At 38.2% G+C, this 22,596-nt stretch overlaps 4 protein-coding genes across 5 annotated transcripts; 2 read left to right on the top strand and 2 right to left on the bottom strand.

The window, feature by feature from the left end:
* The first annotated feature begins 66 nt into the window (after nt 1-66).
* Nucleotides 67-6,064, top strand: LOC119991613 (protein CLT1, chloroplastic-like). Of its 2 annotated transcripts, none has more exons than XM_038837974.1 (10): nt 67-892; nt 1,407-1,552; nt 2,206-2,243; nt 2,845-2,960; nt 3,221-3,320; nt 3,429-3,464; nt 3,894-3,971; nt 4,055-4,178; nt 4,816-4,941; nt 5,518-6,064. In XM_038837974.1, exons 1-10 carry the CDS (start codon nt 429-431, stop codon nt 5,688-5,690), a joined length of 1,401 nt encoding a protein of 466 aa, XP_038693902.1. In that variant the 5' UTR covers nt 67-428; the 3' UTR covers nt 5,691-6,064. The 2 variants fall into 2 exon arrangements, with proteins under 2 accessions (XP_038693902.1, XP_038693903.1); XM_038837975.1 differs by having other exon boundaries at nt 69-892; nt 3,894-3,944; nt 5,518-6,062.
* A 188-nt stretch (nt 6,065-6,252) lies between these two features.
* Nucleotides 6,253-9,344, top strand: LOC119991611 (calcium-dependent protein kinase 17-like). The gene is made up of 8 exons (XM_038837972.1): nt 6,253-7,469; nt 7,542-7,685; nt 7,796-7,948; nt 8,076-8,191; nt 8,294-8,461; nt 8,566-8,693; nt 8,828-8,927; nt 9,020-9,344. Exons 1-8 carry the CDS (start codon nt 6,770-6,772, stop codon nt 9,110-9,112), a joined length of 1,602 nt encoding a protein of 533 aa, XP_038693900.1. The 5' UTR covers nt 6,253-6,769; the 3' UTR covers nt 9,113-9,344.
* A 1,382-nt stretch (nt 9,345-10,726) lies between these two features.
* LOC119991612 (flavonoid 3',5'-hydroxylase 1-like) lies at nt 10,727-12,519 on the bottom strand. The gene is made up of 2 exons (XM_038837973.1): nt 11,617-12,519; nt 10,727-11,422 (listed from the first exon to the last, which is right to left on the bottom strand). The coding sequence occupies exons 1-2, from the start codon at nt 12,517-12,519 to the stop codon at nt 10,793-10,795; spliced, it is 1,533 nt and encodes a 510-aa protein (XP_038693901.1). The 3' UTR covers nt 10,727-10,792.
* Nucleotides 12,520-17,414: 4,895 nt separating this feature from the next.
* LOC119992132 (flavonoid 3',5'-hydroxylase 1-like) lies at nt 17,415-19,501 on the bottom strand. Its single transcript, XM_038838780.1, has 2 exons — nt 18,599-19,501; nt 17,415-18,153 (listed from the first exon to the last, which is right to left on the bottom strand). Exons 1-2 carry the CDS (start codon nt 19,499-19,501, stop codon nt 17,524-17,526), a joined length of 1,533 nt encoding a protein of 510 aa, XP_038694708.1. The 3' UTR covers nt 17,415-17,523.
* Between the last annotated feature and the right edge of the window lie 3,095 nt (nt 19,502-22,596).

Here is a 22,596-nt window from a genome sequence, read left to right as displayed (position 1 = left end):
TTCAATGGCCCAGGCCAAGCCTGGAATTGTTCAAAGTCTAGTTCAATGGTGAGATTCTGGGCCTGATCTAGCTCTGTGCCCAAGCCTCCATGTTTTTGGCTTGCTTAATCTGTGTTTTGACTTCAAGGTTCAAAGTCAAACACGGCTGCACGAGCAAACAAACATTTTTCCCCATTAAAAAAGAGTGCTAAATTGCATTACGTCTCCAACATCACTTTTTTTACAAAATTTTCCCCTGCACTGCATATTTCCTTAAGAGGCCACTTGGTGACAGATATACAAGAGTCTAAGACAGTCCTTCCTCTCTCTCTCTTGAGGACAGATCTCTCCTGTCTGTTGCTGTTGTATCTCGAAAAACACCCCTTCTCTCTCTCTCTCTCACTGTATCTGAACAAACGAAATTTTGATTGAATTTAACTCGTAATAAGATGTCATGCGGCCGTCGGTTAACCGCCGGGTGTACGACGCAAAACGGCGTGGCTCAACTCCCTCAGGTACAGAGGACGGACGGGATTGAGTACCGGATTTCATGGCTCACACTTAATCGCAATGTCAAAAGTCCACAGGCGGGGATCGTCTTGCGATCTCCGAGACTGTACATTGTGGAGGCGGTGAGGCACGGCGGAGCATGTGAGGGATCGGAAGGGAGAGGCGAAGACGGCAAAGAGAAGTTTGGACCTCCATGTAGATACTCAGTCGGGGATCGCGCGGTGGGAGACCAGAGAGGCGATCCGGAGGAAGTGACTAATGTAAAGATTGATCGGAAGGTTGAGGTGGTGGTTGCAGCCGCGGTGACGGTAGTATTCGGAGTAGGAAATCGTGTGCTGTATAAGCTTGCCTTGGTCCCTCTGAAGCGTTACCCTTTCTTCCTCGCCCAGCTCGCCACTTTCGGGTACGCATTTTCCCTCTTCACTCTGTTTTCAGTTAACTGTGAACCGATAAAAGCGTCTGGATTGGAAATTACACTCTAATTTTGCCTCTTCAATCTGTTTCCAGTATATTGAATTATTGACTGTGAAAAGCGTGCCTGGTTTGGGAATTACACTTATAGCCTCTATTTTTATTTTTTAATATAACGCCTCTATTTTTTCAATTCAGATAAACTCGGCCACACATTTTAAGAAATCATATCTGAACAAGAATTTAATTAAGGAAGCTCTTTTGTATCAACATAAATCATATAATTTAGCCATTAAACTCCTTAATTAATGTGTTCAATATAGTATTTGTGGAAGGAGCTGAACAGGGACTGTGATTGTTTATCATTTTAAAACCTGCCCTGCACATTCTGGAAAATGATTATTTTCTTTTTAATCAAAGTTTTTCTTGTTTTAGTTCACGCAATCTGAGCAACAACGTAATTAAGCCTTTCTTTTTTTGTCCCTTCAATGCTGCTGTCCTTGCAGATACATAATTGTGTTCTTCTCAATTTTGCGTCTGAGACACCAGGCTGGTATTGTGACTGATGAGATGCTGTCTATGCCAAAAACTCCATTTCTTGCTGTTGGCTTATTGGAGGCTCTTGGAGCTGCAACTGGGATGGCAGCTGGAGGTGCATAATTTTGTTCTCATTATTTATGATTCTACTATAGTCTCTAGAGACAAGTTGCAAGGTCTAATAAGTGATGACAGGATGTCACTCTGCACTATCTCATACATCATGTCTCACGTTTTTAATAAGATACTATTTGTTGTTGTACTGTCTGATTCATCTCGTACTTAATATAGAAATTATCCTTCCAACCTCGGAAATGGAAATCATGGGAAAACAACTCCCCATCCAAGTTACAATTAGAGTTAACTTTTTCTTCTAGTCGGGATAATCACCTATCCTTTTTCATGCATCAACTCGTCCACAATGCTTATCTGGAAATTTCAAGTTATATGCATAATTCAAACATGCTTAGAAATCTGACTCTTGGATTTTTCATTTTTAAAGATTTAATGTAGCCTCTATACTTTTGTTACTTCTTTCGCATCTAATTCAATCGTCTGTTTGTTCCCTTGTCTGCTCTTATTAAACTTACACCTCATATATTCTATTTAGTCTTACTTAATTTAAATCCTTTAAACTCTAAGGCTTGCCTCCACATCTCGAGTTTTGAGTTAAGTTCTTATATTGTTCTCATGGTTACTGGAAAATATAAATGTATTCACGATTACACTAACTTCTCACACATACTATTTGTTGCTTTCTTGGATCAGCGGTTCTTTCTGGTGCATCTATACCTATTTTGTCTCAGGTAAGAAATATGCAGTGTTTAGTTGCTCGTCACCTAGCCTAGCATCGTTTAATTTTTGTTATTTTTTTAATCGTACCAATTGCAATCATATGAAGATGCAAAAACCAAAGCACCAGCTTTTGGGTTGATTAATTGGCATAATCAAGATGAAAGTTACAATTTGTAGGACTATCTTCATATTGTGAAATCAAAATGTGTGAGATAACTAGGAAACATGTCTCTTCCCCTTTAGCTGAAAAGTCTATTGATGGCTTCTTTATATGTGATTAATTGGCCAAGTCAACCTAATGAAGGGTTTATAATCAATGGTGACCGGCCAACCTGAATACTATATACCCCATCAGAACTGAATTAGTGAATTAAATGCTATAATCATAACATTTGAAGTTTTTGATTGGGTAGAAGATATGGCTTGAAAGTGATATGTTCTCAAGTTTAGTGGAGACAGAAACCGTCTTATTGTATATCTTTATAAAATTTGATTAGTAGAATATGCATGCATCCCATGAAGACTTGAACTATCTAGCTACCGTTATTTTTGGATAGGTTAATATCAAAAGCATATTGATTTACCTTTGCTCCCTACTTTTTTTTTTTGCAGAGCTTTCTTGTGTGGCAAATCATTCTGTCAATTGTCTTTCTGCACAGGAGATATAAAATCAATCAATTACTTGGATGCTTTCTTGTGGCCATCGGTGTAGTTGTAACTGTAGTGAGGTAAAAGAATTTCCATTGATATCAAACTGTTACATTTGACAGTTTTTTCCCTCCCTCTTTAAAGACTCGTGTAGTTTACGAGCCATAGGAGTAAGTGTCAGAGGAGGGGTTAAGGTTCGCCCTTTGAGGCTCCAGTTTATAGGTTACAAACAATCATAGAACTGGATTAAATGTTTCGAGCAGTCATATGTTTGTTCTAATTGTTTCTACGATTTTTTTGGTATAAAATCCTGAGATTCAATTGCCTTCTCATGCTGCAGTGGTTCTGGTGCCGGTCATTCATTAACGGAAGCTGGTATATTTTGGAGTCTTCTAATGATAGTTTCTTTTATGTTCCAAGCTGCTGATACGGTCCTGAAGGTTGACTTTCTGTATAATAGCTTCCCTTTTCCAGATTTATGGGCACTATTAGTTTTTTGTATCGTTTCTTTCCTGCCTCTGATCTTTCGACATCTCTGTTATTTGTAGGAAACTATATTCCTGAATGCTGGTCGCCGATTGAAGGTACATGTTAAGCCTTGCTCATTCCTATATATATTGTATTGATGGTGCCAACTTCGATGAAATTATTATTTTATACTTATTTGATTCGGAAGCGTCTATGTCCTTCACATTGGTTGTGATTTGTCACAACTGTGGGATCACAGGTCAGGGAAAAAGGGTGGACATATGAAAATGGGACTTCGCAACTGTGGGAAAATTTTACAAAATGTTCATCATCTTTCACATTTATGTCATTTATGTTAAATTTCTGTTTCAAACAAATTAAATGGAATAGCGTAAATGGTACATTTGCATTTCATATAAGCTTGGCCATGTGCTTGAACTAGATCCATTTTTACTTGTATATACACATACTCATGTGCATAAACATACATATTATGTCTACAAGCTAGCAATGTTGCTAAGATTGTTCTACTCCACTGATTGCAGGGTGGTTCAGTAGATTTATTTGTGGTGAATTCCTATGGATCTGCTTTCCAAGTAGGTGGCGACCTGCATACCTTGATGGTCATAGATATAGTTCACCTATCAAAGTTGTTATTTCAACTTGAATGTTAAGCCCAAACTGTTAATACCTATGTTTATTGCAGGCACTGTTTGTATGCCTCTTATTACCTTTTATGTCGAAGTTATGGGGTATTCCGTTTAGTCAATTGCCAACCTATCTTAAAGATGGCGCAGCTTGCTTTCTGAACATTGGTACCTTAACAAGTGGTAAGCTTTTCTACATAAATAGTTCATTACCCTTGATATTTCACTGGCACATCTTTTTTCAAGTTCTTAGATAGCACAGCTGGACTAACACCATAAAACTTGTATCGAGTAAATTCAAAAATTAATGTAAACTTATTCCTTACGCACACTTACCGCCTGGACAATTAGACATCCAACCCGTAATCGCAATGACCCAGTCCATTGCATGCTCATATCAAAAAATTGGACTATGTGAAGCTACTACATTAGGGAATATCACAATTTGAAAATAAAGTGGCCCTGCTGCTGCTATAGTTATTATATAACAGGGGTGGGGGTTATGCATTTCCAACACTACAAAATCTTGTGACAGATGTGTTATTGAACCTATATGTAATATATAGAAAAGTAACTTATTCAATAAGCAATGATGGTGAAAATATATAAGGATAGCTTGTTTGACTTAGTAGAGTCCAACCCACCCTACAACTTGCTCAGCTAATCAAGTATGAAAAGAAGTCTCTCTTGGTATTGGATAAATTCCCTGGCATACACACACAAGGCATATATGTACACAAACACAAGTTAGCACTACTCTCGTATCCTGGCCTTTTTATTCGAGTTATCAATTTAATTTCTTTACATTCATCTGGTGCAGGATGTGATGGTGCACCAATGCTACCTTTGTTGTTTGTTATTGTCAACATGGCTTTTAACATATCCTTGCTGCATCTCCTCAAGATCTCTTCTGCTGTAGTTTCTTCCCTTGCATCCACCATTTCAGGTATGTCGTTTGCATGTTCAAAGTAATCTTTATATACAGGTCAATGAGCATACTGATTACTGCCCAATGGACGAGAAGCAAATGCAGTACCCAATCTTACGACTTTGACTCATGCTCTGCAATCCTATATATTTGAATGAAAATCCGGCCCATGTTTCATAGGTGAACATGAATTCTCCATAAATGTCTTCAGGAAAAAATGTGCAGCGTGCATAATAACATCTTGCAATATCTACTCTCAACTTTGAGACACTTCGGTTAGTTGCTAGCCAGACAGTTTTTGCAAACTGGGAGACACTCATTGACCTTGAGTCAGCTAGAAAGGAATGGAGACTGGAATTCATTGAATTTTTAAACCTGAGCCTTTGAAATATATTACATGAGTTTTGAAACCCATTTCTGGAGTCCAAAAAACCTTTCTGTTGTTCTGCAGCAAGAAGAAAACGTAATGTTTGCTACGTAGAAATCCATAAAATGCCGGTGTTATACGAGCATATTTGTTCAACACTTCGTTTACTGGTTTGTACTTAGTTCTATAAATGATGGATTGTTGTTGTCTTGGTTTTTGCATGGCAGTGCCAATATCAGTGTTTGCATTCACGCTGCCTCTACCATATCTTGGAGTTGCATCCTCCCTTCCTTCAGGTTTTATTACAGGAGCTATCATCCTTGTTTTGGGTTTGCTCATATATACTTGGACGCCTAACGGAGGTCCTCCAACCAATGTTTCCCTAGCATCGCCAAGCTGAGAATATAATCATCAGTTGCCATTTTCAAGCGCAGTCGATGATGAAGGCGACTCTTCTTTTATGCGAGTAGTCATGAACAAGAATGTTGTAACAGTGATTGATTTTGCAGCTGTTGTTCCATGTTGTAATTGTAGACTGTATTTCTAGTGTTCAAGCAGAGAGAAACCAAGGCATAATTTTTCTGCCATTGAAGGCTCAGGTCATAATGTGGAGTGACCTGTGTACAAACAGAATGCACCTGAATTTGTTCCTCGGAAAAAATAAAAAGGGGAGGAGTAATAAAAGTCACGGTGCTTTGATTTTTGAGAGCAATTGTAGGCTGATAGACTATAATCATTAAATTCAAGAGTTATCATGTACATTCTCTTTTTTTCTTTTTTTAAATAATAAATTGGTGTCTTCTCTTCTAATATTTTCCAACAAACTCTCTTTAATACAGTAACACCTGCGGATGATCATCCTATGATCTCTCTCTAATAGTTAACGCCTTCGTGTGCAGATCTGCTGCATCTGCATCTGCAGAAGAACTGAAGTCTGATGAAGAAGCAGTGAAGGGAAAAAAAAAGGACAGGTCTGAATATGACGAAGAAGACGACAAGAAGTGAAGACTCCGGCCCAATCCGTTTGGATCTCTAGCCCACCTCACAAGCCGTGCTGGGCCTGGTGAGCTGGATATCCCAGCCCAGCCCGTGTCCAAACCCTTATGTCAGAAAGTTTATGGAATCTGTTCTGTGACAATTAACGGTTGGTCCTTCAAAAAGCCAACTACCAAAGAGAGAGAAATTCTTCTTTTTTCCCCGCCAAATCCTCTGAACCTTTGTCTTGAAATGGTATGCCCTCACAGCTCAAGAGAATGACTCTCTCAACCCAATTTAGATACGCTTTAATCCTACAATCCCTCACAATCAATCCTCCCCAAATTTCAAACACCCAAACCCACTCTGTTTCCTATTCTTTCCCATCATTTTTCCTCCAATGTCATTCTCTCTTCATTCAACACCACCCAATTCACTCAAAACTCTCCCTCCTCCTCCTCCTCAATTCTTCCATTCTCCCTCTCCCTCCTCCCTTGTGCAATAATGGGCAATTGTTGCTCTCGAGGCAACACCGCCACCAATGAAGATAAGGGAGAAGGAGAAGCTGCACCAGTGAATTCTCCTCATAAAGGCAACAATGCTGCTGCCACCACCCCTGAAGCTTCTGCAGCGAAACCTGCTCCTCCTTCTCCTTCCCCTGGTACATCCTCCAAGCCTGCCAAGACTGCCCCTATCGGCCCCGTCTTAGGCCGGCCAATGGAGGATGTGAAATCAATTTATTCCATTGGGAAGGAGTTGGGTAGAGGACAATTTGGGGTAACCCATTTGTGTACTAAGAAGAGTACTGGTGAGCAACTTGCTTGCAAGACGATCGCGAAGAGGAAGCTTGTGAATAAGGAGGATATTGAGGATGTTAGGAGGGAGGTTCAGATAATGCACCATTTGACAGGACAGCCTAATATAGTGGAACTTAAAGGTGCTTATGAGGATAAGCATTCTGTCCATTTGGTGATGGAGTTGTGTGCAGGAGGAGAGCTTTTTGACAGGATTATTGCTAAAGGCCATTATACAGAACGCGCTGCAGCATCGCTGCTCAGGACGATTGTCCAGATTATTCATACCTGTCATTCCATGGGAGTCATTCATAGAGATCTCAAGCCGGAGAATTTCCTCTTGTTGAATAAAAATGAAAATTCACCTCTCAAGGCCACTGACTTTGGTCTCTCTGTGTTTTACAAGCCAGGTTTGATTCTTTTTCCCCTATTTTTATCTACCAAAGAAAATCATGGATCCTGAATCATTGTTTTGCCAACAGGAGATGTATTCAAAGACATCGTTGGTAGCGCATATTACATTGCACCTGAAGTCCTGAAGAGGAAATATGGACCAGAAGCTGATATATGGAGTATTGGGGTCATGCTTTATATCCTTCTATCTGGGGTTCCTCCATTTTGGGCCGGTATGTCATTTCCTTCTCCTTTCTTTTCCATGAGATTACTGTATATATAGCTAGAATGAAAGATCGGTGTATGATATTTGGAAACTAAGAAGAGAGAATTGGGTTAACAGAATCGGAGAACGGGATATTCAATGCTATTCTACGAGGAAGTGTTGATTTTACAAGTGATCCGTGGCCCTCGATTTCTCCTCAAGCAAAGGATCTTGTAAAGAAGATGCTGAATACAGACCCCAAGATGAGGTTGACAGCTCAACAAGTTCTAAGTGAGTTTCTGCTCAAGATTTCAGTTTGCAAAAATTTATCAGCATAGTATGACTATGAATTTCGAGCAATAGAGCAAAATCATTAGCCAAATTTGTTGATCATGAAGTTTTCTTGTTTGTTGACCAGCTCATCCATGGATTAAGGAGGATGGAGAAGCACCGGATACTCCTCTTGACAATGCAGTATTGTCTAGGCTCAAACAATTCAAAGCAATGAATCAGTTCAAGAAGGTGGCTCTTCGGGTACGAATTCATAAAACCAACACCAAAATGTTTACTGATAAGCCATCCATAATAATGATCTTGATCTTTATATCAAGAGTTTGACATATAAAGTTGATATAGGTTATAGCCGGGTGCCTATCAGAGGAAGAGATCATGGGATTGAAGGAGATGTTCAAGGGCATAGACACTGATAACAGCGGTACTATAACACTAGAAGAGCTCAAACATGGACTTGCTAAGCAGGGCACAAAACTCTCCGAATTCGAAGTGAAGCAATTAATGGAAGCTGTAAGTTTTTTCTTTGACTTAAAACCAAAGATGATCAGTTAACAATTCCAAAGTTTGTTATTAATCAAACATCGTCTGTTGGATTTTTTTCTTCCCTTTTATAGGCAGATGCAGATGGTAATGGAACCATAGATTACGACGAGTTCATCACCGCTACGATGCATATGAACCGAATAGACAGAGAGGAACATCTGTACACCGCCTTCCAACACTTTGATAAAGACAACAGCGGGTACCAATTAATCTTCTTTAACAAAAATTCTGCATATATAGATACACAAGAACTGGTTTTTAGTTACTCACAAGTGATATACATACATACATATATATATATATATATATATATATATATGTACTTATATGCAGATACATTACAACTGAAGAGCTTGAGCAAGCACTCCGCGAATATGGTATGCATGATGGAAGAGACATCAAGGAAATCGTTTCAGAAGTTGACAACGATAATGTAAACATCAAACATGATAGATAACTTCAATCTTCTGCTAACTTAATTGCCTGTAAATCAGATGGAATAATAACTGCTGCAATTGCTTGCAGGATGGCCGGATAAACTACGATGAATTTGTGGCAATGATGAGGAAAGGAACCCAAGAAACAAATCCAAAGAAGCGGCGTGATGTGTTTGTTTGATTAAACTGGTTTTAGTACATTGTGGGGGGAAAAACAGTAAGAAAACAAGATCGTCCATGGTGTAATTTGATCATGTACATTAATATTTGTTAGAAAGTGGAGTATCTGGGAGAGGAAACAGATGGATTAACAAGAATTGAAGCTTATATGCATTGTAATCCAATGAGTGCTCGTGTGTTTTTACTAATATTTGCTTTGGGTTATCCAATTCCAAGACTGGTTTTGTTCTTCTTGGCCGTCTTAGTGTGGTAGGGACATGAGTTTCCATATAAAATCCAAACCATGTGGTATATTTAAAAAAAATATCGTTCGTTTTGGATTTATCGATTCCGTAAATACATTGTTTCCACACAACTTTATTAGTGGGTAACTAGGCTAGTGGGCGGGCTTGGTTTCAGGTAAAAACAATTGGGTCAGGCCAAGTTCAGAAAGTCGGCCCGTTTATGCCAGTCCGGGCTTGGGCAGCGTATAATATTTTCCTGGATCTCAAATTCAACGGTTTCTGGGTTCCAAGGCCCATGGTTAGACTAGAGAGTTCTGTTTCGATGTCCTTGAGTTCAGTTCAGTTCAGTTCTTCACCTGAAGATAAATTTCAGTTTCTTCAATCAATTATATGGGACCTAACCATATAACCTACAAGGAATAAGTAGTTATTATCCTCATAACCTGCGATGTTACATATGATATGATACGTGATGGTGTGGACCAAGGCATGCATGCATGCATCCATTCATATCACGTTTGGAAATTAAGCAAGCAACAGTGAACAGAGCATGTGGAAGTTGGTAGAGAGGACGTGGATGATTGATCTCTACAAGTCAAATATATCAAAAGTCAGTCGGTTGTTAGTGAACATTTATTTCGTTTCTTGATTGCAAAGTAGAAAGCCCATGAAGTACAGTATTGCATCTGCTTCTGCATGCATGATTGACACAATAAGTGTGCATGGTTGAATAGGTTCTTTGTCTTTTGTCCTAATTATGATTAATCTTTCTCACTTCTTAGAATATATAGTAGGCAGGCATCCAGATAAAATGTAGTAACCGGGAGAAGCTATCGAGTGGCGAATGGGTTCAAGGCTCTAAATCTCACATTGTTCAATAAAGAAAGAAGTGGAGTGCATAATATAGTAGGTTAAATTTCTAACTTAATAACAAGCGTTTTAATTTCCTAGGTTCAAACCAGTATGGGTTAATGCTGAGTATAGGAAGATAAGTTGTATAAACCAATATAGACTTATTCAAAGCGGACAAATTGTTACTAACAAAAAATAACGGGCTGCTATAGGCCCATACGAACAAATCCGTGCAGGCCGGCTAGTATGGGCAGACCAAAGCGGACTGTTGTAGAAAACGTTCAACTTGATGAGGACCTTTTTTGGTTCTGCTATCTATCTGTGTTATCAACAATGCTTTACACACAAGCTACCAACAGTACTGAATTGCAAAAGAAGATTTTTATTTCCTAGAAACAAAGCAATCCACAATCACAGAGACAAGTAACTCAAAATTCACCAATCAATACAATAAAACTGGAATTTTTATTCTGAAGAAATAAGGCAGAGGAATACTCTTCACTATGCCAAAAGAGACTTAAAAAAAAGAATAACACCAACATCGATTCATTGAAACAACAAATCTTGATAGAAATCACACATAATTTCATGACTTTATATAGGAGCTAGGCATAGGCACTAATAGCAAGTCTTGGTGTGACCATGGCAGAGAGTGGCACTGCCCTCTGCAGTGCAAGCCCAAATGCCTCATCCATGTTAAGCTGATGAACCCCATTAGGCAGTTTCCAGTCAAAAGAGTGCACTAATGTCCCCAAAATGTACTCCACCAACACAATCCCCATTCTAAACCCAGCACAAATCCTTCTACCTGCACCAAATGGGATCAACTCGAAATCGTTCCCTCGAGGTTCGATTTTGGCATTCTTGCCACTCATGAATCTCTCTGGATTGAACTCTAGAGGGTTTTCCCACACCTCGGGGTCCCGGCCTATTGCCCAAATGTTGACACTAAGTCTAGTGTTCTTGGGTATGTAGTACCCATTAACCTCACAAGCTTCAATTGAAATCCTTGGCAAGCCTAGTGGTGCTGATGGGTGTTTGCGAAAAGTTTCTTTGCATATTGCTTGCAAGTATTGGAGTTTTGGGATGTCAGATTCCTGGAGTCTCCGGTCGCGACCGATGACCCTATCCATCTCTTCGTGTGCCTTCTTTAGGATGCTAGGGTTTTTCATCATCTCTGCTAGTGACCATTCTATTGTACTTAATGAGGTATCAGTACCTGCTGTGAAAAGATTCTAACACCCCCACAAAAAACAAAAAAAAAATCAGTCAAAATATAACATTAAATACAATAAGAAAATATCCCACCCGGACGAGAGCCTTTGCAGTAGAAGCCACTGCAGTGACCATCAATGACATCTAGTATGCCTACCAAATTAATATAAATATAATAAATAGATATATAGGAGTTAAAAGTAGAGATTTATACCAAAAGTAGCGCCTTAATATTGGTAATACTAAGCCTTTCTCCTTCAGAATTTTCCATATTCGCCATGACGACATCAAGAAAATCTGGTTTCCCTTTACGTTCATGAGTTGTAGCCATATGTTCCTCCATCATCTTTGTCAAGACCACATCAAATTTCTTGTGCAACTTCTTCATTCCCTTCTCGATCCCTTGTAAATCCATCCACGCTATCGACGGTATAAAGTCCCCGACGTTGAAAAGCCCGGCACTCTTCAGCAGCTCCACCACCATGTCCTTGAATTCATTGGATTCCGAGCCCTTCGTCGCGAAAACTCGCCGGCTAAGGATCACTTGTCCGATCATGTTAGCCGTTGTGTATGTCAACATTTCAGGCACAACAACACCTTCACCTCTTTTACTGGACTCGCACATGGCCCGAATCATATGGCCCAACTCTAAATTTCGGACCTGGGCCCAATCTTCTATGGCCTTGCCGGCCAACATGTGTAGGTTACTCAGCTTTCGCAACAGTTTCCATCTCAGCCCATAATCCGCAAAGATCATGTCTTGGGCGTTATAGGCCAAGTGGGTCGCACCGGCGTTAGGGGGCCGGTTCGAGAAGTTGAGGTCCAGGGTCTTAAGGAAGGCTCGGGCCGTGTCAGGAGTCGAGGCCACGACCATATTACAAGTGCCCATTTTGAGGTACATTACTGGACCATATTTTTTGGCCATTTGGGCTAGTGTGACATGGGGCATGGAGCCAAGGAGTGGAAGAGCACCGATTACGGGCCAACCTTTTGGGCCCGGCGGAAGCGGCCGTGGCGATTTCTGGAGGAGTGATCGGATGATGAGGCGGGTGAGGTAGAAGACGGCGGCCGCCACGGCCATCTCACGGAGGAGGAATTTGTCTAGCAATGCTGCCATGATGAGGTGAAAATTAATGACATCAATTCTTTTGGGTAGTGGTGGTTATGTGGGAATGAAATTGATGTATAATGTATGTATATATAAGGATATATTGATGGGTTAACAATGTAGTAGTTAGGTTCCTGGGCACGTGACGTTGCTTCCCAGCTAGCCATTGATCACTTGCTGGTCTTGTAGGAGACATGTAATTACAAAATTTGCAGTCCTATACATGCAGTAAAGGAAGTGTGTGTGTGTGTGTGTCTACATATATATATATATATATATAGAGAGAGAGAGAGAGAGAGAATAAGCGTTAACTCAAGAGGCATTTACTTCAGTTTAATTGGCATAGAGAAGTTCATTTTGTAACCGTTTTTCGATATGTTATCCTTCAAGAATTGTTTCCTATTTCTTGCTGTGTTGCCTAAAAAAAATTTCCGAACAAAGGAATAAATATGAAACTTAATTAATTCTATGAAAAGTAATGGTACAAAACTTTTGTGTTCATATGTGGATTTTGGCCGAATTTATCTTGTTGTTAGATGAAAAACTTCTATACGCTCGAGTTTAATGGTCTGAACTTAGCCGCATGATAGATGTTCAAAAGACAAATTTGCATGTATAGTGTCATTCTCTGTTTTTTTTAAAAAAATAAATAGTTTTTACTAGATTAAAAATGAAACTCTCATATTTATAGCTGATTATGACCAAAACATTTTAGGAAAAATGATCAAATAGGGCAATGTATTGAATTTAGTTTCTAATTCTTTCTATGGGAAATCAATTGTTACTAATAAAGGCTAAATAAAGGGAAAATATATATAAATTAAATCCGATTAGAAATATTGGTAAGTGTTATTATTATTATTATTATTATTATTATATATGATACTTTTGCTATAAATTGTGCGAATGTTAGGTGATAAGGTACGTAGAGAAATTGGTTTTATACGAATTAATTAACAAACTAGTAATTAATTAGTTAATGACTAACTAATTAAGTGATTAATGATAAAAATATCAAATTAAGTCGGGTCACATCACGTGCACATCACCACATCAACCTACAACAAATTGAAATTCCTCTATATCTACGATAGTTTTTAAAACCGTACCATGCGCCAAACCGTCTAGGTCAAAGGTTCAAGGTTTTTAAGGTTCAACCGATACGATGAAGGTTGAACCATTTGTTTATAATACACAATATATTAATAAATATTTATGTATATAGTATATCTTATACATCATATACTACCAAAGTACCAATATACAATTGTGCCAAAACAAAGCATGGGCCTTCCCTTACAATTTTCAGCCTCTTAAGCAATCAAGTCATGCATATATCAGCCCACAGTCTCCTTTGGGCTCAATATCATTATTAGCCCATATTTTGCTTTGGGCTCATCCAACACAAAAAAGTGATAATTATCATTTAAACAAGAAATGTGGACCGGTACACTAGATTGTACTTATTTATAAAAAGATACAACCACTAAAACATCATTTTAAAAAAGTCCAATGAGGACCTACTTTTACCAAAATAACCTCATATTTCATTTTCTCTCCCACAAAACCTTCCTCGTCACACCACGATTTTCTCTCTCCACGAATTGTAAAAAACTATCGATTTTCGAACCTTAAAACCTCCATTTTCAGAGATTTCAATCCATAATGACGCTTCTTTCTCAATCTCGAGTGATACTATACTGATTTTCTGGAAAATGGTTAGCATATCACATACCCAAAGCTTTTTCGATTAATGGATACTTTGGTGATATTATCTGAAATTTGTGCACCGAAAACCTTTGTTCGTTTTCAAATCATGTTTATATGTCTTGATTTTTGAAAATTTTGGTTAATTTCTGGTACATTTGCTAGTTAGGGTTTGTTGGAATCTGTTAGGCTTTTGATACAATACTGATACTTTTGTGCATTTGAGGCTTTCACGTGGTTAATTTTCATCTATTTTCCTTCAATATTTTCGAATTTTGATTTGAATAATATTGTTTCTGGTGCAGAAACTACTTTTTTTAAAAAAAAATTTGGTAAACTGATACTATAGTGAAAATTTTATAATTGCAGCAAATGATTGATACTATAGTGATACTAAATGTGTATTTCATTAAATTGATATCAACAATCAATTTGTGGGAATGTAAGTGGTTGAGGGATTTTTGGCTTGCTTACTGGTGAATTTTAGTGCAGATATGACATTTTTCTTTGGTGTTTTATTGAACTGATACAATAGTGATACTTTTAAACAAAAGATCCAATTTAGTGTTCACTTTCTATATTTTCCTTATAAAATGATGATATAAATGTTGGAATGTAAATTTGATTGCATTACATGTCTTTATGGTTCAATGATATCATTTTAGTGGATTTTTTGTGTTGGTGATAATATAGTGATACTATAGTGATATATCTCTGCATCTATAAATGTTTTTCCAGAACGAGTAAGAGAGGTAACCAAGGAAAGAAAATCAAGAAAGGAAAAGTAATTAGGAAGAGGAATAATGCATACTGGTTCAATTGTATTATTTTAGTGGATTTTTGGTCTTGGTGATACTATAGTGATACATTTCTGCAACTGTAAATGTTTTTCCAGAACGAAGGTACAAACCAGACAGAGCAAGGAAGGAGAGAAGAGAGAACGAAGCACAGTCCAGATTGAGCAACGAAGCATAGTCCAGATCTGCCAAAAATGGAGACAAGAGCAACTCGATGCAGTCCAGATCTAGCAACGAAGAAGAACGCGATGAAGAGAGGAGAAGCTCGGCCAAAAACGGAGAAGAAGGCAACGAAGAACAATTTAGATCGAGAACCACAAGAAGAAGAATGAGGAGGAGGAGGAGGAGGAGAGAAAGAATGAGATAACTTTTAGTAGAGAAGAAAGAGAGAAAGAGGGGACACACTGAAATTGGATAGTTGGAGGGAGGAGAGAAGAAGAAGGGTATTGTAGGCATAAACAAAAAAATATTTTAAGTCAGATGACCAAATTACCCTTAAATTGCATTTTTTTACAATTTTAAAAAGACTCATGACCTTTTTACAATTAAGTTGTCCAAAGTGCTCTTTATACCAATTGTCTATTTAAACAATATTTTTCTTCAACTAATAAATGTCTAAATCAACACCACACCAGGTCAAATATCTCTCTGTTTCACATTATCCTTCTCTCTCTGACTCGCTTGACGACCTTCTTTCTTGAAACCACGATCTACCACTTAACCGTTGATCTTCGTAAAATGATGGATCTGGATCATCAGGTCGGGCCAACTCCGATTCCAAGGGGTTCAATTTCGCTTCTGATGATATTCTCTGTTCTTATGAAGAGTATAATAGTAATTAGGCTTCAGGACACCTTCAACGAAGACCACACATCTTGGTTTTTATGTTGGGGTTTTGAAGTACTACATCTGCTTCTGCATCCATGATTGACACAATAAGTGCATGGTTGAATAGGTCCTTTGTCTTTTGTCCTAATTAGGATTAATCTTTCTCACTACTTAGGCTATATAGTAGGCAAGCATCCAGATAAAATGTAGTAACCGGCTCGAGTTACACTCTCCAGTGTCAAGTTTGGTAGTGTTCGACAAGCTATCGAGTGACGAATGGGTTCAATGCTCTAAATCCCACCTCGTTCAATAAGAAAAGAAGTGAAGTGCATAATATAATATGTTAAATTTCTGATTTAGTAACAAGCGTCTTAATTTCCTAGGTTCAAACCAGTATGGGCTAATGCTGAGTTTAGGAAGATAAAATCGTGCAAACCAATATAGATTGATCCAAAGCGGACAAAGTGTTACTAGCAGGGAATAACGGGCTGCTATAGGCCCAGACAAACAAATCCGTGCAGGCCGGCTAGTATGGGCAGACCAAAGCGGACTGAGGACCTTTTTTGGTTCTGCTATCTATCTGTGTTATCTACAATGCTTTACACACACGCTACCAACAATACTGAGTTGCAAAAGAAGATTAGAATTTTTGGAGGCCGATACACTAGATTGTAATTAATTGTAAAAAGGTACAACCACTAAAACATCATTTTAAAAAAGTACATTGGGGACTAGCTTTTATCAAAATAACCTCAAATTTGATTTTCTCTCTCCACGAACTGCGATACAATAGTGATACTTTTAAACAGAAGATCCAATTTAGTGTTCAATTTATATCTTTTGCTCACAAAATGATGATACAAATGTTGGAATGTAAATTTGATTGCATTACATGTCTTTCTGGTTCAATTATATCATTTTAGTAGATTTTTGGTGTTGGTGATACTATAGTGATACATCTCTGCAGCTGTAAATGTTTGTCCAGAATGAGCAAGAGAGGTACAAACCAGACAGAACGAGGAAGGAGAGAAGAGAGAACAAAGCACATCCTAGATTGAGCAACGAAGCATAGTCCAGATCTTCAAAAAACGGAGACAAGAGCAACTTGACGCAGTCCAGATCGAGCAACGAAGAAGAATGCGATGAAGAGAGGAGAAGCTCGGCCAAAAAGGGAAAAGAAGGCAACGAAGAATAATTCAGATCGAGAATCAGAAGAAGAAGGAGATAGCTTTTAGTGGAGGAGAATGAGAGAAAGAAATGACACACTGGAGTTGGATAGTTGGAGGGAGAAGAAAAGAAGAAGAATGGTATTATAGGTATAGACGAAAAAATGTCTTAAGCCAGATGACCAAATTACCCTTAAATTGCATTTTTTTTATAATTTTAAAAATGTTCATGACCTTTTTATAATTAAGTTGTCCAAAGTGCTCTTAGTGTCAATTATCTGAAAAATGGGTTTTTATTTCTTAGAAAAAAACAATCCACAATCACAGAGACAAGTAACTCAAAATTCACCAATCAATACAATAAAACTGGAATTTTTTATTCTGAAGAAAGAAGGCACATGAATACTCTTCACTATGCCAAAAGAGACATAAAAAGAAAATAACACCAACATCGATTCATTGAAACAACAAATCTTGGTAGAAATCACACACAATTTCATGACTTTATATAGGAGCTAGGCATAGGCACTAATAGCAAGTCTTGGTGTGACCATGGCAGAGAGTGGCACTGCCTTCTGCAGTGCAAGCCCAAATGCCTCATCCATGTTAAGCTGATGAACCCCATTAGGCAGTTTCCAGTCAAAAGAGTGCACTAATGTCCCCAAAATGTACTCCACCAACACAATCCCCATTCTAAACCCAGCACAAATCCTTCTGCCTGCACCAAATGGGATCAACTCAAAATCGTTCCCTCGAGGATCAATTTTGGCATTCTTGCCACTCATGAATCTCTCTGGATTGAACTCTAGAGGGTTTTCCCAGACCTCGGGGTCCCGGCCTATTGCCCAAATGTTGACACTAAGTCTAGTGTTCTTGGGTATGTAGTATCCATTAACTTCACAAGCTTCAATTGAAATCCTTGGCACGCCTAGTGGTCCTATTGGGTGTTTGCGAAATGTTTCTTTGCATATTGCTTGCAAGTATTGGAGTTTTGGGATGTCAGATTCCTGCAGTCTTCGGTCGCGACCGATGACCCGATCCATCTCTTCATGTACCTTCTTTAGGATGCTAGGGTTTTTCATCATCTCTGCTAGTGACCATTCTATTGTGCTTGATGAGGTATCAGTACCTGCTATGAAAAGATCCTAACACCCCACAAAAAACACACAGAAATCAGTCAAAATATAACACTAAATAAAACGAGAAAATATCCCACCGGGATAAGAGCCATTGTAGTATAAGTCACTACAGTGGCCATCACAAACATCTAGTCTGTCTACCAAATTAAAAAAATTATGTAGACGCCAGACTAATAAAACAGACGGAATATCTATGATTAAAACTGCTAAGAAACTACGTTAAGTTTTATTGCTGGCCCCTTGACCCTGTCCCACCTATCCATTATTTCTTTATCCAAGTCCTTTATCACATTGTCTAAAGAAGTAGACATTTAAACTACTTTGTTTCGAATATATTAACATCAAACACCACAAATTACTGAACGAATGCTGCATATATATATATATATATATATATATATATATATATATATATATATATATATATAGGAGTTAAAGTAGAGATTTATACCAAAAGTAGTGCCTTAATATTGGTAATACTAAGCCTTTCTTCTTCAGAATTTTCCATATTCGCCATGACAACATCAAGAAAATCTGGTTTCCCTTTACGTTCATGAGTTGTAGCCATATGTTCCTCCATCATCTTTGTCAAGACCACATCAAATTTCTTGTGCAACTTCTTCATTCCCTTCTCGATCCCTTGTAAATCCATCCACGCTATCGACGGTATAAAGTCCCCGACGTTGAAAAACCCGGAGCTCTTCACCAGCTCCACCACCATGTCCTTGAATTCATTGGATTCCGAGCCCTTCGTCGTGAAAACTTGCCGGCTAAGGATCACTTGTCCGATCATGTTAACCGTGGTGTATGCCAACATTTCAGGCACAACAACAGCTTCACCTCTCTTACTGGACTCGCACATGGCCCGAATCATATGGCCCAACTCTATATTCCGGACCTGGGCCGAATCTTCCAGGGCCTTGCCGGCCAACATGTGTAGGTTACTCAGCTTTCGCAACAGTTTCCATCTCGGCCCATAATCCGCAAAGGTCATGTCTTGGGCGTTGTAGGCCAAGTGGGTCGCAGTGGCGTTAAGGGGCCTATTCGAGAAGTTGAGGTCAAGGGTCTTAAGGAAGGCTCGGGCCGTGTCAGGAGTCGAGGCCACGACCATATTACAAGTGCCCATTTTGAGGTACATTACTGGACCATATTTTTTGGCCATTTGGGCTAGTGTGACATGGGGCATGGAGCCAAGCAGTGGAAGAGCACCGATTACGGGCCAACCTTTTGGGCCCGGCGGAAGCGGCCGTGGCGATTTCTGGAGGAGTGATCGGATGATGAGGCGGGTGAGGTAGAAGACGGCGGCCGCCACGGCCATCTCACGGAGGAGGAATTTGTCTAGCAATGCTGCCATGATGAGGTGAAAATTAATGACATCAATTCTTTTGGGTAGTGGTGGTTATGTGGGAATGAAATTGATGTATAATGTATGTATATATAAGGATATATTGATGGGTTAACAATGTAGTAGTTAGGTTCCTGGGCACGTGACGTTGCTTCCCAGCTAGCCATTGATCACTTGCTGGTCTTGTAGGAGACATGTAATTACAAAATTTGCAGTTCTATACATGCAGTAAAGGAAGTACTTCCTTTACTGCATGTATAGGACTGCAAATTATATATATATATATAGAGAGAGAGAGAGAGAGAGAGAGATAGAGAATAAGCGTTAACCAAAGAGGCATTTACTTCGGTTTAATTGGCATAGAGAAGAGTTCACTTTATATGAAAAGTAATGGTACAAAACCTTTGTGTTCATGTGTGGATTTTCATCAAATTAATCTTGTTGTTAGATGATAAATTTCTGTGTGCTCGGGTTTGGTGGTCTGAACTCAGATACATAATAGATGTTCAAAAGACAAATTTACATGTATAGTGTCATTCTTCTTCGTTTTTTTAAAAAATAAATAGTTGTGACTAGATTAAAAATGAAACTCTCATATTTATAGCTGATTATGACCAAAACATTTTAGGAAAAATGATCTCATATTTATAGCTGATTATGACCAAAACATTTTAGGAAAAATGATCAAATAGGGCAATGTATCGAATTTAGTTTTTAATTCTTTCTATGGGAAATCACTTGTTACTAATAAAGGCTAAATAAAGGGAAAATATATATAAATTAAATCCGATTAGATTTCAATTTTTCAAAGATATGTGAAATATTGGTAAGTGTTACTATTATTATTATTATTATAAAATATATATGACACTTTTGCTATAAATTGTGCGAATGTTAGGTGATAAGGTACGTAGAGAAATTGGTTTTATACGAATTAATTAACAAACTAGTAATTAATTAGTTAATGACTAACTAATTGAGTGATTAATGATAAAAATACCAAATTAAGTCCGGTCACATCACATACACATCACCACATCTACCTACAACAAATTGAAATTCCTCTATATCTACCATTGTTTTTAAAACCGTACCATGCACCAAACCGTCTAGGTCAAAGGTTCAAGGTTTTAAAGCTTAAATCTGTATGATGAAGGTTGAACCGCTTATTTATAATATACAATATATTAATAAATATTTATGTATATGGTCTATATTATATATCATATACTACCAAAGTATCAATATACAATTGTTCCAAAACAAAGCATGGGCCTTCCCTTACAATTTTCAGCCTCTTAACCTTAAGCAATCAAGTCATGCAAATATCAGCCCACAGTCTCCTTTGGGCTCAATATCATTATTAGCCCACATTCTCCTTTGGGCTCATCCAACACAAAAGTGATAATTATCATTTAAACAATATTTTTCTTCAACTAATAAATGTCTAAATCAACACCACACCAGAGCAAATATCTCTCTGTTTCACATTATCCTTCTCTCTCTGACTCTCTTTACGACCCTCTTTCTTGAAACCACGATCTACTACTGAATCGTTGATCTTCGTACAATGATGGATTTGGATCATCAGGTCGGGCCAATTCCGATTCCAAGGGGTTCAATTTCGCTTTTGATGATATTCTCTGTTCTTATGAAGGGTATAATAGTAATTAGGGTACAGGACACCTTCAACGAAGAACACACATCTTGCTTTTTTTGTTGGGGTTTTGAAGTACTGCATCTTCTGCATGCATGATTGGCACAATAAGTGCATGGTTGAATAGGTCCTTTGTCTTTTGTCCTAATTATGATTAATCTTTCTCACTTCTTAGCATATATAGTAGGCAGGAATCTAGATAAAATGTAGTAACTGGCTCGAGTTACACTCTCCAGTGTCAAGTTTGGTAGTGTTGGACAAGCCATCGAGTGGCGAATGGGTTCAATGCTCTAAATCCCACCTCGTTCAATAAGAAAAGAAGTGAAGTGCATAATATAAGAGGTTAAATTTCTAATTTAGTAACAAACGTTTTAATTTCCTATGTTCAAACCAGTATGGGCTAATGTTGAGTTTAGGAAGATAAAGTCATGCAAACCAATATAGATTGATCCAAAGCGGACAAAGTGTTACTAGTAGGGAATAACGGGCTGCTATAAGCCCAGACAAACAAATCCGTGCAGGCCGGCTAGTATGGGCAGACCAAAGCGGACTGAGGACCTTTTTTGGTTCTGCTATCTATCTGTGTTATCTACAATGCTTTACACACACGCTACCAACAATACTGAATTGCAAAAGAAGATTGAGATTTTTGGAGACCGGTACACTAGATTGTACTTAATTGTAAAAATGTGCAACCACAAAACATCATTTTAAAAAAGTACAATGGGGATTAGCTTTTACCAAAATAACCTCAAATTTGATTTTCTCTCCACAAACTGCGATACACTAGTGATACTTTTAAACAGAAGATCCAATTTAGTGTTCAATTTATATCTTTTGCTCATAAAATGATGATACAAATGTTGAAATGTAAATTTGATTGCATTACATTTCTTTCTGGTTCAATTGTATCATTTTAGTGGATTTTTTATGTTGGTGATACTATAGTGATACATATCTGTAGCTGTAAATGTTTTTCCAGAACGAGCAAGAGAGGTACAAATCAGACAGAGCGAGGAAAGATAGAAGAAAGAACGAAGCACATCCTAGATTGAGCAACGAAGCATAGTCCAGATCTGTAAAAAACGGAGACAAGAGCAACTCGACGCAGTCCAGATCGAGCAACGAAGAAGAATGCGATGAAGGAGGAGAAGCTCGGCCAAAAACGAAATAGAAGGCAACGAAGAACAATTCAGATCAAGAATCAGAAGAAGAAGGAGATAGCTTTTAGTAGAGAAGAATGAGAGAAAGAAATGACACACTGGAGTTGGATAGTTGGAGGGAGAAGAAAAGAAGAAGAAGGGTATTGTAGGTATAGACGAAAAAATGTCTTAAGCCAGATGACCAAATTACTCTTAAATTGTATTTTTTCACAATTTTAAAAATGTTTGTGACCTTTTTACAATTAAGTTGTCCAAAGTGCTCTTAGTGTCAATTGTCTGAAAAA

This window comes from Tripterygium wilfordii, chromosome 22 (genome assembly GCF_013401445.1).
Source record: "Tripterygium wilfordii isolate XIE 37 chromosome 22, ASM1340144v1, whole genome shotgun sequence".
In the NCBI taxonomy this organism is placed as follows: Eukaryota; Viridiplantae; Streptophyta; class Magnoliopsida; order Celastrales; family Celastraceae; genus Tripterygium; species Tripterygium wilfordii.
Note: the sequence above shows the minus strand (reverse complement) of the source record. Positions and strands in the feature narration are given on the sequence as shown.